Genomic DNA, 14,210 nt, shown 5'->3' with positions numbered 1-14,210 from the left:
TATTGAAGTGAGGATTTTAAAATCCACACATAGGAGACTGACTGGGCGGTAAGACATACATTGAGTTGGGTCTTTATTTTCTTTTTGAATGACACTTATTACCGCCTCCGACCACGACCTTGGTGGGTCACCCCGTGTTAGAACGTAGTTATATAGATTAGATAGAAGATTGGGACTAGTTCATTTATGTATGTTTTGTAGTATTCTCCGGGGAAACCGTCTATTCCTGGAGATTTGTTGTTTTTAAGTTTGAGTATAGTTTCTTTAATTTCCTCATAAAAGGTACATTTTAATACTTCCATTAAACACAAATTCATCCGGTCAGTAAAGAGTGAGAAACAGAAGAGGCTAAAAATAGTACAACTTGAGGATGAGCAAACCCCCTTTCTTTCCATCCAGCGTGTGTGGGCGCTGTTTTGACTACTAACTCAGCCTATGTATGTGATCTGAAGGTTTCACTGATCAGCATGCTGTGTAAACTTCGCTAAAGTTAAAAGGACATGTCACTAAAGCACACTAAACTAAATCCAAACACATTGATCTTATATGTTCATCCTGAACACAAAATCATTCACAAATAATTCACTCATCTTTTCTTATCACAGGAACAGGAGTAGATGTATCTAAGCCACTTCACAGCACAGATGTGTTACAGGCAGCATTTTGGTCATAGACATGGTTTATAATTAAAGACCTGGGAGGTCGGCCCAAAATACTCTGGTGGTGGAGGCAGCATCCAGTTCTCTTAAGGAGATCCTGCTCAGAGGCACGTCAGTCTGCTTGTGCACCATGCACTGCTAAAACTAGACATTCAAAAGTGACAAATGATCAAACTGGCAGGACACTATTCCTTTGATATGTTATTAAGGAACAGTAAAATCACTGTGTAAAGGGTCATGGCGTATTAAAATATCATAGAGCAATCCCCAGGTTCTTGTTTAAGAAAAATGTTGGTGTCACTGTATCATCAACTATACAGTGGTATAGGTGGGAAGAAAATATAACCGATTCATGTACAGAAACGTAATTCAGCCATCATGAAGTAGGTCAGTAAATGTTTCATGAGAGAAAAGTGGGTATGAGTTAATGCCCACCAGAGAATGTGTTGTGTCGGTGTGGGAACGCCAGCATTTCTGGTGTGTGAGCCATGGTCTTTGTCTTGAAATATTACTGACAAACCCATTTACCATAGATCGACTTTTTTTTTTCAGTTTTGTGCTGACTGAAGCATATGATACCACCAAGAATGTCCTGTACCTTGACCACAAGAGTTAACTATAGCCCCAGTTTGTGCATCTTGTGTATTAGCCTTTGTGTCGCAGAGGAAAACAGTCGGTTTCTCTAAGATAATTAATCGGCATCTTTGAAAAGCCCAGGTCGTTTAAAAAGACTTACCGCTGGTCTGTTTTAAGAAAAAATAGTCCAGCCATGGCATGATAAAAAAGATTTTTAATGCATTTCCCAAGTGGGCAGCCACCTTTGCTTTATATACAAACATGGGAAAAAGGTTAGAAATATTTTTCAAACATTTAGCGGCCAGAGTTTTTCAGAGATACTATATCTTATCTGAAAAGTCTTAAGTTGCCAGCACCGGAGAGCAGGGACAGTTTTTGTTAATAAGTAAATAAATATCGATGCAGTACAACCAGATATCGTATTTTTTTGTTCCACAGGTTTTTCTTCCTTGTCAGAACCTGGCGCTTACATTACCCACAATGCAAGTCAAGCGCAGACAGATGTGCTAGCTATTATAACATTTATTCACTTAGCTGACGCTTTTATCCAAAGCGACTTACAATTAGGCCCTACTACATATGTCAGAGGTCACACACCTCTCGAGCAACTAGGGGTTAAGGGTCTTGCTCATGGACACATTGTTGGATGTGTCAATGTGGGGAATTGAACCCGAAAGACTTGTCTTATCCACTGTCCATCACCACCACCCCTATTAGCAGCTAATGCAGCCTTCAGCCACTTGCCTAGGCAAATATCATGAGTATTTGCAAAAGATGACGTTACCAGTCGAAAGCAGAAAGCAAGAGAAGAACGACTGCACACTTCTTAAATGCCTCTTCCATGACCTCTCAAGGGCAGAGTTGTTTTTCTGATGACTGTCTGTGGATCAGCAACCGTCAGTGTCTCCACAAACCAGGTACCATTAATGCTTCTAAACCTGCAGTTTTAGTGAAAAGCTTCAGGGAGACGACAATAATAATGGTCATTTTTAAAAAATGTATTTGCAAAAGAAAGTTAGTACATTTATTCAATTACTGTACTTGACTTCACATGTTCTGCTACTTCATACTCCACCACATTTCTGAGAAGTATTGTACTTTTTACTCCACTGCGTTTATTTGGTAACTTTGGTTACCAGTAACTTTGCAGATGAAAACTTTACCCAAACACATGACCATCTTGTAAAAGATTATGCGTAGTTACAGATTAAGAGTTCTTGGTGGTGCATTTGTAGTTACTTTTAAAAAACATAATCTAGAATCAATAGAAATCCTGTTCGAGCTATAGACTTACACTCTGTAAAAGACAGATTAGCCTAAACTGCAAAACCTACATCGAAATTAACAGCAAATAAAGACCTTGTTTGAATGCTGACTGAAACCATATCTGTTAAATACGAGTTTCAGACTACTGCTGTACACTGCCCTCTAGAGGTTGGAAACAAACAATTATAAGAAAAGGCCAAATTCAACTCAAGTTTAAAAAAACAAAAAAAACAAAACTTTATTTACAAATTGTTTTCTGTTTTACCTGAACCATTACAAGCATACAAGCTTGTATACATAAGAGTCAAATAAGTTCATTAAAACTTTACAGCCAAACATTTTCTATTTACAGCTCGGAGTCCAATACAGAAAGTCAATTTAAATCCAGACATCTAGTCTTTTTTATAACATTAAGCATTTGGTCATTTCTGAGGAACATGTGGTTTCATTCAGCTGACAATTTCAGTCTAAACTTTCTGCTAATATCCTGGTGAAGTACAGAACTGCAGGCTGTGCAGTGACGTTCTGGAGGCTGTAAGCATGTCCTGTGTGAACAAAACAGTATCGTATCAGTAAAAAAACAAGAGAATTCATTTTCATGGGTATACATCTATAACATTACAGCTTTAAAAAGTCTTACACAACTGATTAAGTGATCATTTGGTAAACAGTATTTCCCCAACTCCCTTACAGAGAAGAAGCAATTCACTAAAATACAATTAAACCTTATTATATGTAATGATATGTAATTCTTACCACATGGCACCATGAAGGATTGTCCTGGACCGAAGCGGGACTTGCTGCCGTTGATGAGTACACTCACAGAACTCGTTAACAAGTTAAAAACCTTAATAAAAAACATGACAATGAAAAAAAAAAAAAAAAATACTGCATTTCAAGATCGCCAGTGTACAAGAGGACAGAGAGGGAGACAAAAAGATGACACCAACACAATCATAAAAGAAGAGTAAGAAGTGTACTTACTGTTGCGGCACTGTGATCCACCCAGAGAGGCTTCTTCATGTAGGATCCCAGCAGGATTTTCCCGCTACAGATGGAGCCACAGTTCAGGTCCACCAGGATGCCGATAGCTCTGCCTTGATAGAAGTACCAATCAAACTGGTCCGGCGTGATCTCAGGACCATCTGCCACAATATTAAACATTGATAATTATTCAGTGACCATTCTGGCCAATAATTACTTACGTTTTATACCATTTGATAAGAAACTTTGTTTTGATTAAAAATGTTGATAAATAAAAAACAAAAATGCTTTAAAGTCTCTGAAATTGAGAAATGAAACAATGTATTGTGTGATAATATTTTGATACAATGGGACGTCGGTGTGATTCTACTTCTTCTGCTATACAGGACTCCCTTTTAAGAGTCTCTCTCTCTCTGGGCTGAATGATTAATCATTTGCAAATCAAAATGGCGATCTGAAAGAACGCGATTAGCTAATCGTGAAGACAGCAATTAAAATGTGGGTTAATTACACAGCGCATCCGACCCGTTTTAAACAGTCGTGCAGTTAGAAATTCATTCCTATGTCATCCTTGTGTGACAGACCTGCTGGCCAATCACAAGCTCCATGCGCCTCCTGTTGTGGTCCTACTCACCAATCAGAGTGAGCACAGGGCGTGTACATTTTACAACAACAAACGAAACTAAAAGGAGAACGTGGGACAATGGTGCCGCAGTTTTGTCCAGCGTCAACTCACAGTGAAGCGTTTTAGCCTTCACCTTGTTAGCCCATTCCGCTCTCTGCAGGCTAACATTACATATCCATAGGGAGCATTTCAGATTAAGAGCGTTTTGCCTATGTGATTTTGCTTATTTCTTCAGTCGTCCTTGATTTTTGGGCTTCTACTATAGTTAAGTAGCTACATAGTTTCTTTTTTTTTTTGCCTGTTTTATCCGTGTTTATTGTTGCCCTTGCCTTACTTCCTGCGTTGTGAGATTTCACTTACACTACATTAAGTATGCAAATGAGACAAAGGAAATACTGAACAAAAAAGGACAATACCCCACATTCACACAACTTAATCATTCGTGTAGCCATAAAGTCCCTACAGGTACATCGATAAATTTAAAATAGTGGCTTTTTAAAATCAAACTTTATATCTTCTTACTGTCCACAGTGGATGACCAGAGGCACTTAAACCACTCCGTCAGGTTGGCCTTGTCCTTCGGTTGTAAGACCAGCGGTTTGAGAGGAGGAGCACACAGATCTGATACAGAGAGGACAGCGTGGACTCTGGATGACGGCAGAACTGGAACAAAGTGAAGATAAAAGGAGAAGTTAATCACTTAAAATAAGAGGGATTGAATCAAATACAAAATCCGCTGTTTAACATTTAGAACGCATACAATCAAGGTTGATTCAAGTCGATTGAGGTTAATGAAACCACCAGTGGGAGCTGTTTAACCTGGTGGTGTGAACTACATATCTAGGCGTCAAAGGGCCAGCTGCTGCATTTTAAAAAATTCAGCACAGAAGGTGAAAGGGCACAGTGTAAATATTGCAGTGTGGCTGCCCACATTTCAGGCCAGAGAGAACAACTGTCAAACGTGGCATTTTCATCTTATCTATTCAAGAGTGAGCTCACACTGGCTTCTCTCCGCTGTGCATTATATTTCTGAGTTACAACTCAGTTTTTTTATTGGGGGTGATGTCAAAGTTTTGTAACTGCAACAAGTAGTATTTAATGCATCACTACATGTACACATAGTATACATCCATTTTTATAGCCATGTAACTTTACAGGTACTGTTTTCCAAACAGCCACATGACTCTTCGTTATGCTGCTTTTTCATTTACATTTAACAACCACCTAATTAATACTGCTTGTGCTCTCACACTAGATGCTTTGGTTTGATGGTTTGTCTGACATTGGAAAAGTATCATTGCTTGCGTTTTCATTCTTTATCTACTGAAGTATATTTGCATTATACTGATTACTATTTATTCCTTATTAACAATAACTGATCAAAGGAAATGTGCGCACAAAATGTGTATTTTCAGGGGGATAAGCAATGGTGTTAAGAGTCGTTTTAAATTACTTTAAAGATGTTTTTACATGAAAACATGAAAATGTGTGGAAAAACAAAAAATGGAAGACATGAGTGTAGTAAATGTATAAATCGACAAAGTCTGACTGAATTATAATGCACATTTCGATATTGATGTGTTTAATTTATAAAAACATACTCAAGTCGTCATTCTCCTCGTGCAGTTCCAGCTCAATCATGGAGGACGGCCCACTTTGGAGGGCTTTAAACCTGCCAAACACAAAGTCAAATAATAAAAACATAACTTATACAGACAAACAGAGGGGAAGAGGAACAACATTTAGACCTTTCCTTACATGTTATCTGACTGACTGTTCTGCGGGTTCTCCTGGTTGGGAGAGCTGTTGAATTCACCAGCATCCATACTGAGAACCTCTTCATCAGTCTTACTGAGTGCTGAACAGCCGGTGATGATATGTCTGTTATTCTGACCTGCTTCTCTGCTGCTGACCACCCTCGGGGTCTCTGTGACTGAAGTGAAAATGTCTTCAAAGGTAGCCAGAGAGCGCTTGACAGTCTTTGGAGCGGACAATGTCTTCACTTTCAGAGGAGGCACAGGAGTTCCCCCTAGCGGTTTTGATGAGACTGCCACGTTGCCATTTTTGGGAGTCCCAAGTCCAGGAGATCTGCTCATTTTAGACTGCTTTTTTCTTTCCTTATGAGGTTTGGGCTGTGAGGGGATGCTCTCCACGTCCTTGGACATGCCATCGACCGTCCACCACTTACTAGGAGGTTTCCTCTGCCGTTTCTCTGGTTCTGCAGCCCTGAGCTGCTCCCTAGGTCTTCTGGGAGAGACGGGATCTGGCTTGCTGGACAATTTTTCATTAGAGACGTGATGGTATACTCTTTGAAACACATGATCCCCTGTAAAACATCACATGTTAGTAAGATAAACAGTTTTTTTGTTGGGCTTTATGGCAACAAAACTCAAATACACATTTTTCCACCCTATTAAGAACTAAAACTAACTAAAATATTTGATCATGAGGCAGATGTTTTTATTGACATAAGCTTGGGCCTGTGTAAATAAACCCCTAACCTAACATTCAAAAGGCGATTTTCCTCCAGAATGAATACTTTCACTGTTCTAAGTACATTTTTCTGATAATAAGTATGTACTTTTACTTAAGTAGGGTTTTGAATGTCGCATTTTTACTGGTAATATGAGTATTTTTAAATTGTGGTATAGGTACTTTTCCTTAAGCAAAGGAATGCTTCCTCCATCACTGACCTTACCTGAGCTTAGGCTGTGGTCTCTGTGTGTAAGGTCCAAAGGGCTACTATCTACAGGAACCGGGTCCTGGTCCACAATCTCCTGCTGCTGCTCCTGCTCTTCGATCTGCTCTGCCTCAAATCCGTTAAGTACCTTGTCTGTTACTTTCTTCTTGTCCGGTGTGTCTTCTCTTGTATTTCTGTTTTTGTTCCGCTTGGTTTTCTTTTCTTTAGTTTTATTTGTGTTCTGAATGGATGACGGTGCCTTTTGTGTCTGATTCCTTCTCTTCAAAACTCTTTCCTTCTTAGTCTTTGCAGGTGAAGGTCCTGCTGCGCTGGGCTCTTTGTTGTTCGGCTTCGACTTCTTGAGTGTAGGCTGGTGGTCTGTAACCTTTGTTTCCTCTGTGCTCTGAGGGCAGCTCAACCACCACTGTCCAGTCTGCCGCCTTTTCCTTCTCCCAAGCATCTGACTGTCTTCCGATGAACTCCCTTCAGACACAACCGGCAGTTTGTTTTGTTTATCATTTCCATCTGCTAAATCATTTTCTGTTTGTGCTTCAGAATTCTTGATTTCTTTGTCTGTAGGGGAGGAAGAGGGATAATAATAAAAACAGTTATATGTAGGGCTGAAACAATTCGAGTAATTTGAATACCTTGATTGCGAATTCTTTTTTTTGATGCTACGTTTAATCCATAACAACTATATACACCGCACACTGTTTTACACAGATAATTATTTCTGTCGCATAAGCGCTTAAGCTGTGGACAAGTGAAGATGACGTGATTTGATGGCGCGGATTGTAAAGTGGAGGAACAGAACGAGTTGACTGGTTTTAACCTGAGCAAGACTAGCAACTACTTTGTGGACGCTAATGCGGCTCAATAATAAATAAATCATAGGCAAACTGTGAAAAACTGGTGATATCTTATCCAGGAGAATTTCTGGTTGGATATTTTGGTTCAACAAAAATCAAAGCTCTTAAATTATAATATTAAAATTTTGAAACCAAATATTCAGAGAATACCAACTCATTCACTCCCTGAGTGTCAGTCGAGCTCAAAGTCAGACATCAAACTGTTCTATTTACAAATAGCAGCAAATACATTTAAAAACATACGTTGATTAACCTATGACAATGACTAACAGAAATACAGCCACGAGCAGCAATGATCGGGATCAAAGCAAGTTGTGAAAAACGCAACATTTGACATTTTCAGAGAACAGATGCAGACGACTTGAGAGATTAAAGTGATCAAAGAATTTGGACTTAATGGGGAAACGCAAACTTGATTTTTACAGCATCACCTTGAGATCAGAGTGTGTCATTATATGTACCTGACTACTGGGTGAAATGTTCAACCCACCTGCGACATTTTTTGTTTCCAAGATTTAAAGTTTAAGCTGCACACACTTTTAAGCAGAGAAAAATAAGAAGAAGGTGTCATGGGATACAAATAAAATAGAGAACTTCAACTCACTATGATCTGAACACTCCCATTGTCAGCAAGTCTGACTTGGTCACCTGTCGATTTGAACCCTGGAACTTCAGTTCTGCAGAGTAGGTGACTTACTGACTGAGCTACTGGTGAGAGGCTGTTTCCACACACCTTCTCACAAGTTGAGGTAGTGACGTCACATGTGCCATACCCAGATAGTTAGAGTAAAAAAGAAAATGTTGTGCATACTGTACAAGTTACAGCAAGATACTGAATATCATGAGGTAATGAAACCACCGGAGGGAGCTGTTTAACCTGGTGGGGTGAACTACATATCTAGGCGTCAAAGGGCCAGCTGCTGCATTTATAAAAAATTCAGCACAGAAGGTGAAAGGGCACAGTGTAAATATTGCAGTGTGGCTGCCCACATTTCAGGCCAGAGAGAACAACTGTCAAACGTGGCATTTTCATCTTATCTATTCAAGAGTGAGCTCACACTGGCTTCTCTCTCCGCTGTGCTGTATGTAAAATTGTAAGTAAATACACAAAAGTAAAAATTTATAATAATTAATAAAAAAAACAAAAAACAGATTGACGTATCAAAATTCTTTTGATAACCTTTCATCAGCGACATCCTTAGATGATCCTGACAAACTTTCAGGTCGATTGGCTAAACCGTCTGGGACGAGTTCGCTAAAATAGGTTTTAGAGAGAAGTGATAAAAAGTTGTATAATTTCACATTTTTCGGAGCAGAAGACCATTGGAGCAAAGATGCAGATGAATCCAGAGATTAAATTGATGCAAGAAGTTTGACTTTAAACGAAGCAGTTAGAGATAATTGCAAAAATGTGACGTCTGTTGTTATAGCGCCACCATGAGGTCTTTTTTTTTGTCTGAATAGTGGGTGGAATTTGCAACCCACCCGCCAATTTTGGTGAGTTTTTGTCCAGTAGTTTTTGCTGCTGACACAGAATAATCTGAACAAAACCAATAGAGCTCCAGCAGCTTTGCTGCTTGGATACCTAAAGATTCAATGTCAACACATGAAGAGATTTAAATCACTGGATAGGAGGTTTTTACCTGAAAGAGAACCCAGGTCTTCAGCATCAGCATGCTCCTGACTTGGTTCCTTCACCGTCTCAGTTACTGCATCAGATCCCTGCATCGCTTTTCTGGCCCCCTTCAATGACTTAGCCCTGCTTGTTTTGGCATTTTCATCCCCATCTTTTAAAGACTTTGATCTCTTCGTGACAGAGGACTTCTGGGCTTTCTTTTCCATTTTCAGAGTGGGTCTTTCTTCATCTGTCTGCCTGCTAGCTGTGTCTTTAGGTTGCTCCTCTGCCTCATCACTTTCTTTAGATGGTACCATCTTGAGACGTTTCTTTTTGTTTGGTTTTTCTTGTTCCATCAAGTCACCTGCAGGGAGATCCTCAGGACTGCACAATTCATTCTTATCTTTTCCAGGCTCAGTCACCTCATTGTTCTTCTCTTTCCCTTTTGTCTTCTTCGTTTTCGGATTGACAGTCTGACTTCCCAGTTTTCTGTGGTCCTGTTCAGATTCCTGCTGTTTTTGTGCATTCTCTAGCGAGCTATGCTTCGCCTCTTTGTCTGTTGAGCTGTCTTTGTCGGTACTGGAAGTTCTGCTCTGTTTCTGCTTCTTACTGGAGGCAGTTTTACTTGGAATGGAAATCCAAAGAGGTGTTTCATCCTCCAGGATCAGGAAATCATCCTCTGGCTCAGGAGGAGTGGGTACTTTTACCGGTGACAGTGACTTCCTGGAACTTATACAAAAATTATACAGTTATTAATTTTGTTTCATGTTTACAGCTACATTTTGGTTGTTTCCATTTTTCAGTAAGACGACTTTATAGCAACAAATTCTTAAAGGCGTCCTCTTATCTCAACTCACCATGCAGGTTTGGGCTGTCCAGCATCTCTAAGCTTTTGTAGAAAAGCTGTCATGTCTTTTGCCACACGGGCGGACACCGCCACCGATGGCTGCCTGGGAGCACTTCCTGAGTTCTTCTTAGGAGCTGCATCTTCACGCTCCTGACGCACTGCTGACACTGGCAGGTCTGTGTTTTCTTGCCTGAGAATAAACAAACAAACATTTATGTCATAATTATCAGCAGGCTGATTTTATCAGCTGATATTGTCACAAATATGTCAATATCTGTATGTGCAGATATGAAGAAAGCATTTCAGGACAACGCTGTTTTATGGGTTGTATTCATGTATATTTGACCCTTATTTTTTATGACTCAATTCACCACATTTTTGTTGTATATATATTTTATATATAGTTATTTTTAACAATGTAATTTCCAGTTATATTATAAATACACTCTTACTGTTGTATTTATAGGGTAGTTTATTGTGCCACTGTAAAATATTCTACCACAGTGTATATCTTTGTAACAACTCCAAACTAAAAGTGATGCCAAACTTGAAGATCAGCCAGTACATTATAGGCAAATAGTAAATCTTAATATATTCTCCAATGTCAATATTGTTTCAAATATCCAGCACTGTTAGGTCACTAGACCCAAAATGAGAGCACAAGGCAAACTTCTTACAGTGGTGCTTTTCTTTTGCCCTCCAAAACATCTGTTTGAGGTTTCTTGGCTGCTTTTTCTTTGACTGGGTGGCTCTCTTTGCTGCAGAAAAAATAAATATAAACCACGTGCACATAAGTATAAAATCTAAATGGCAAACATCCAAGTAATGAACACAGGTAGCACAAAAATTAAAGGTCAGACATACAAACACGAAATGGACCCTGCATAATGCAATGGTCACTTTTGTATTGTGTATTACCATCCATCAGATACTGGTTGAGTATTTTGGGTGCTTGCAGCAAACTAATCATTAAGGTGAGAATTTAAAGGACCCTTACTGTGATCCCTCAACCTCGTTTTTCTGACTGGACATCTTGGGTTTGGTTAAAGCAACCTTGCTTGGAGGAGACTCCAAGTCATCACTTCTAGAGGAAAGTACAATTATCAAAACAAACGTGCAGTAGATTTTACATTATACAAACATCCACACAAAGACTAATCATTATTTTAATTAATTAATGACTGACTTCTCTGTGACAGGCTCATTGCAATGGAGTTTCTGGGTGAGTAAAGGTTTCGTCTTTGCCTCGTCTTTACGGTCATCTTCACAGGCAAAGAGTATTGGAGACACATCCTGGTCTTTTTCATTGTCTAGTTCTTCTACATCTTTCACAACCATATTCAGTTCAATAGGGCTGGATGTCTTCACTGGCCCATATGCTTTGAATGGGAAGTCCACCTCTGCAACAAGAAAAAGCAGCACCCTTTAACAAGGGAAAAAAAAAAATCTACACAACACAAAAAAAAAGACTAGTGCCTTAACATTTAATGTAAAAAAGTATTTTCTCAGTAAAATACAGGTTTGAGTCTCTTACCCATGTCTAGTTTAGGACTGGGTGACCTTGTGACAGGAAGCAGAACATCTCCTTCAAGACCCTGAAGAGTTACAAAAAATACACCTAAGAACTCAGCACTTAAATACATATTAAAATATTGTCTAATTCAAAAAAAAAAATAAGGTACACAAAGCTGCTATAGTCTATAAACAATCAGAAAGTGGAAGACACCTGTTTTACTAACCGTGACTTTGCATTTAGGCATGTGGCTGCTATTTTGTCCAAGTGGCACACATTAGGTTATTAAGCTTGGTGAAATTTTGGCACTGCCTGGCAAAGAAAGTAAATTAAATTTCAAGAGTAATTGTATAACTACGTTCTCATCAGCTCTTTCCCAAGTAAGGACAGAACAGCGGGTGAACATGTGCTTCACAGTGACAAAAATAACACAACAACCTTTGCATGTTGAATCAACCATCAGGCGTGTCTGCAACATTCAAAGGGGCATCAAACTGCCTCTCAGATATTTTGCCTTTATTATCCAACAGAGCATCAAGAAACCTTCTGACTATTTTGTAACATCAGCAGAAGACACAGTAGTGACTGACACTTTACCATTTGGCCTCTTGGATGTTCTTCAGTCCGGTGGCCAGCCTGTAGGACTGGTGAAGCCTCTCTCTCACACTGGTTTGTCTCATTATCAAAGGTCTGGAGCAGAGGAGATGGAGGAAGTAAGTCGTCATCATCATGTGAGGATGGACCTGAAAAGAATAGTTAAGTATGGCTTAACATAACAAAAATGCAAAACAAACTGCAAAACATTAAAGCAAAAGAATCCCACGCTGAACTCACCCAAGTCGTCAAACATCCTATCAATGTCCCCCAGTGTCAGTGGTGGTGCCCATTCTTTAGGTGGACTGAAAACACAAATGTCAGGTTAATATGACTTCTGAAAGACCTGTGTTATATAATTCCCATTCAACTGCTGAGGGAGTCTGTACCATTAAATCTGGATTAAACATCTACCAAAAAGCCAGTGTCAGAGAAAGACATACAACATTTACAAACTATCTGTGACAGTTACACCCAGGAAATGTATTGAATGTAAGAACAACACACTTAGGTTCTTTCAGGATTAAAAATAAGACATTTATTGACACTACAATCTCCAGTACATAATTAGTCCCCAAGTTTCAGCTCTCTAGTTTCAGGTTGTAGAAAATTGCTCACTCACAGAGCACATAAATATTGAAAATATGATGTTTTAAAGTCGCAAAGCATTTCCTCCTGAAACATTTTGAAAACAGTATCAAACATAACTTACCTTTCCTTGTTTGTAAGGTAGCAGAGTTTCCTTTTTGGTCTCCTCTGTGAATAGACAAAGCTTGAAATATTTTAACTGCGTTTAGTGTCATGTCTTATTTGTAAATTAGAAAGGGGGAAAGATTAGCAGCTAACGTCTCTACAATACAGTTGTCAGTTTATTAGGTAGACAAAGCTAAAAACTTAAAGTAGCATAATATTTAATGCATCAGGCCTTGATCGTGTAGATAAGATGGACAAATAATTAGATAACGTTACACACCACCGTAAGTTGAAGACTCAACAAAAACATTAACTAAGTTATAACACTCACGAAGCTTTGAGTTGTTCCATGGCTGTAGTATTGACTTTAGCTAAGTTAGCATAGGTGTTACTTACAATCAGGCAACCGAGAACAACGTTAGCCATGTTTTAACATTGCCTAACGTTGTAGTTGTACACGTTTGTTCAACACAAAGTGTAATGAAGACATTAACTTACCAAGGTAGGGTACTTGGTCTCCATTTGTGTTAGCTAACGTTAGCTATTTCTGTCTTGTAACATTAGACGACTCTTTAGGAGACCGAAGCTAACTGTTCGCTAGTTTCATCATTTTGTAGTCAGTAACGGCTTGGTTGTCCCCCGGAATGCATCTATTAGAATCCCTTCTCTAAAACGCAGGTGACGAATAAATATATTATCGTATGGAAGCTGGTGAGACAGCTATTTCGACCACTTGTTAACCTACGTTAGCGTTAGCAAAACAACGGCGCTGTTGACAATTTGTAATTAACCCGCGCAGTCTGTGAGAGGCTGATAAGCCCTGAGTTCAGCCTCTCAGGTAGAAGTGGTGCTGACATATGCTTTAAAACTACTACTACAACATACACGGAGTATAATAAAAGTACAACATAAACGTAACCATCTGACCGATGGAGCTTCTTGCTGGACGGCATAGCATTGGATCCGATTGATTGCTAGGGACTTGCTGCTGCCTGAAAGATCAGTATCAGGGAAGTACTTTCAGAGAGTTTCGCATGTTCTTCTTCGTCTACGTTTTATTTTCCGACAGAGACAGAGGGCCTGAAGTTGGCGCCTTGCGTTGCTGCCCTCTACAGGTTAATATCAACTGTACTTAAGGAGATGATACACATTTACATGATGTAAAAAAAATCATATTGGCATTATTTTGATTATCACGATTGCGGAAATGTTTTCATTTTCATTAAAATAACTATTAAAATCATGATGATGGGACTTTTACGACGAACATGTTTTCTTATATCCAGAGA

The 14,210-nt window shown here is 39.1% G+C and overlaps 1 protein-coding gene across 5 annotated transcripts; it reads right to left on the bottom strand.

Annotated features, from left to right (window-relative positions):
• Positions 1–2,218: 2,218 nt before the first annotated feature.
• On the bottom strand, positions 2,219–13,943 carry si:ch211-161h7.4 (neurofilament heavy polypeptide). 5 transcript variants are annotated; one of them, XM_046067169.1, is made up of 17 exons: positions 13,849–13,943; positions 12,941–12,984; positions 12,469–12,533; positions 12,232–12,377; positions 11,656–11,716; positions 11,308–11,521; positions 11,119–11,205; positions 10,799–10,879; positions 10,132–10,311; positions 9,303–10,003; positions 6,809–7,363; positions 5,869–6,436; positions 5,712–5,782; positions 4,633–4,773; positions 3,486–3,646; positions 3,258–3,348; positions 2,219–3,046 (listed from the first exon to the last, which is right to left on the bottom strand). In XM_046067169.1, exons 3-17 carry the CDS (start codon positions 12,482–12,484, stop codon positions 2,964–2,966), a joined length of 3,156 nt encoding a protein of 1,051 aa, XP_045923125.1. In that variant the 5' UTR covers positions 12,485–12,533; positions 12,941–12,984; positions 13,849–13,943; the 3' UTR covers positions 2,219–2,963. The 5 variants fall into 5 exon arrangements, with proteins under 5 accessions (XP_045923125.1, XP_045923096.1, XP_045923101.1 ...); XM_046067140.1 differs by lacking the exon at positions 13,849–13,943 and adding an exon at positions 13,420–13,824; XM_046067145.1 differs by lacking the exon at positions 13,849–13,943 and adding an exon at positions 13,420–13,824 and having other exon boundaries at positions 11,119–11,202.
• Between the last annotated feature and the right edge of the window lie 267 nt (positions 13,944–14,210).

Source organism: Micropterus dolomieu, linkage group LG01 (assembly GCF_021292245.1).
Source record: "Micropterus dolomieu isolate WLL.071019.BEF.003 ecotype Adirondacks linkage group LG01, ASM2129224v1, whole genome shotgun sequence".
In the NCBI taxonomy this organism is placed as follows: Eukaryota; Metazoa; Chordata; class Actinopteri; order Centrarchiformes; family Centrarchidae; genus Micropterus; species Micropterus dolomieu.
The sequence above is the reverse complement of the archived record's forward strand: the minus strand, read 5'-3'. Positions and strand labels throughout refer to the sequence as shown.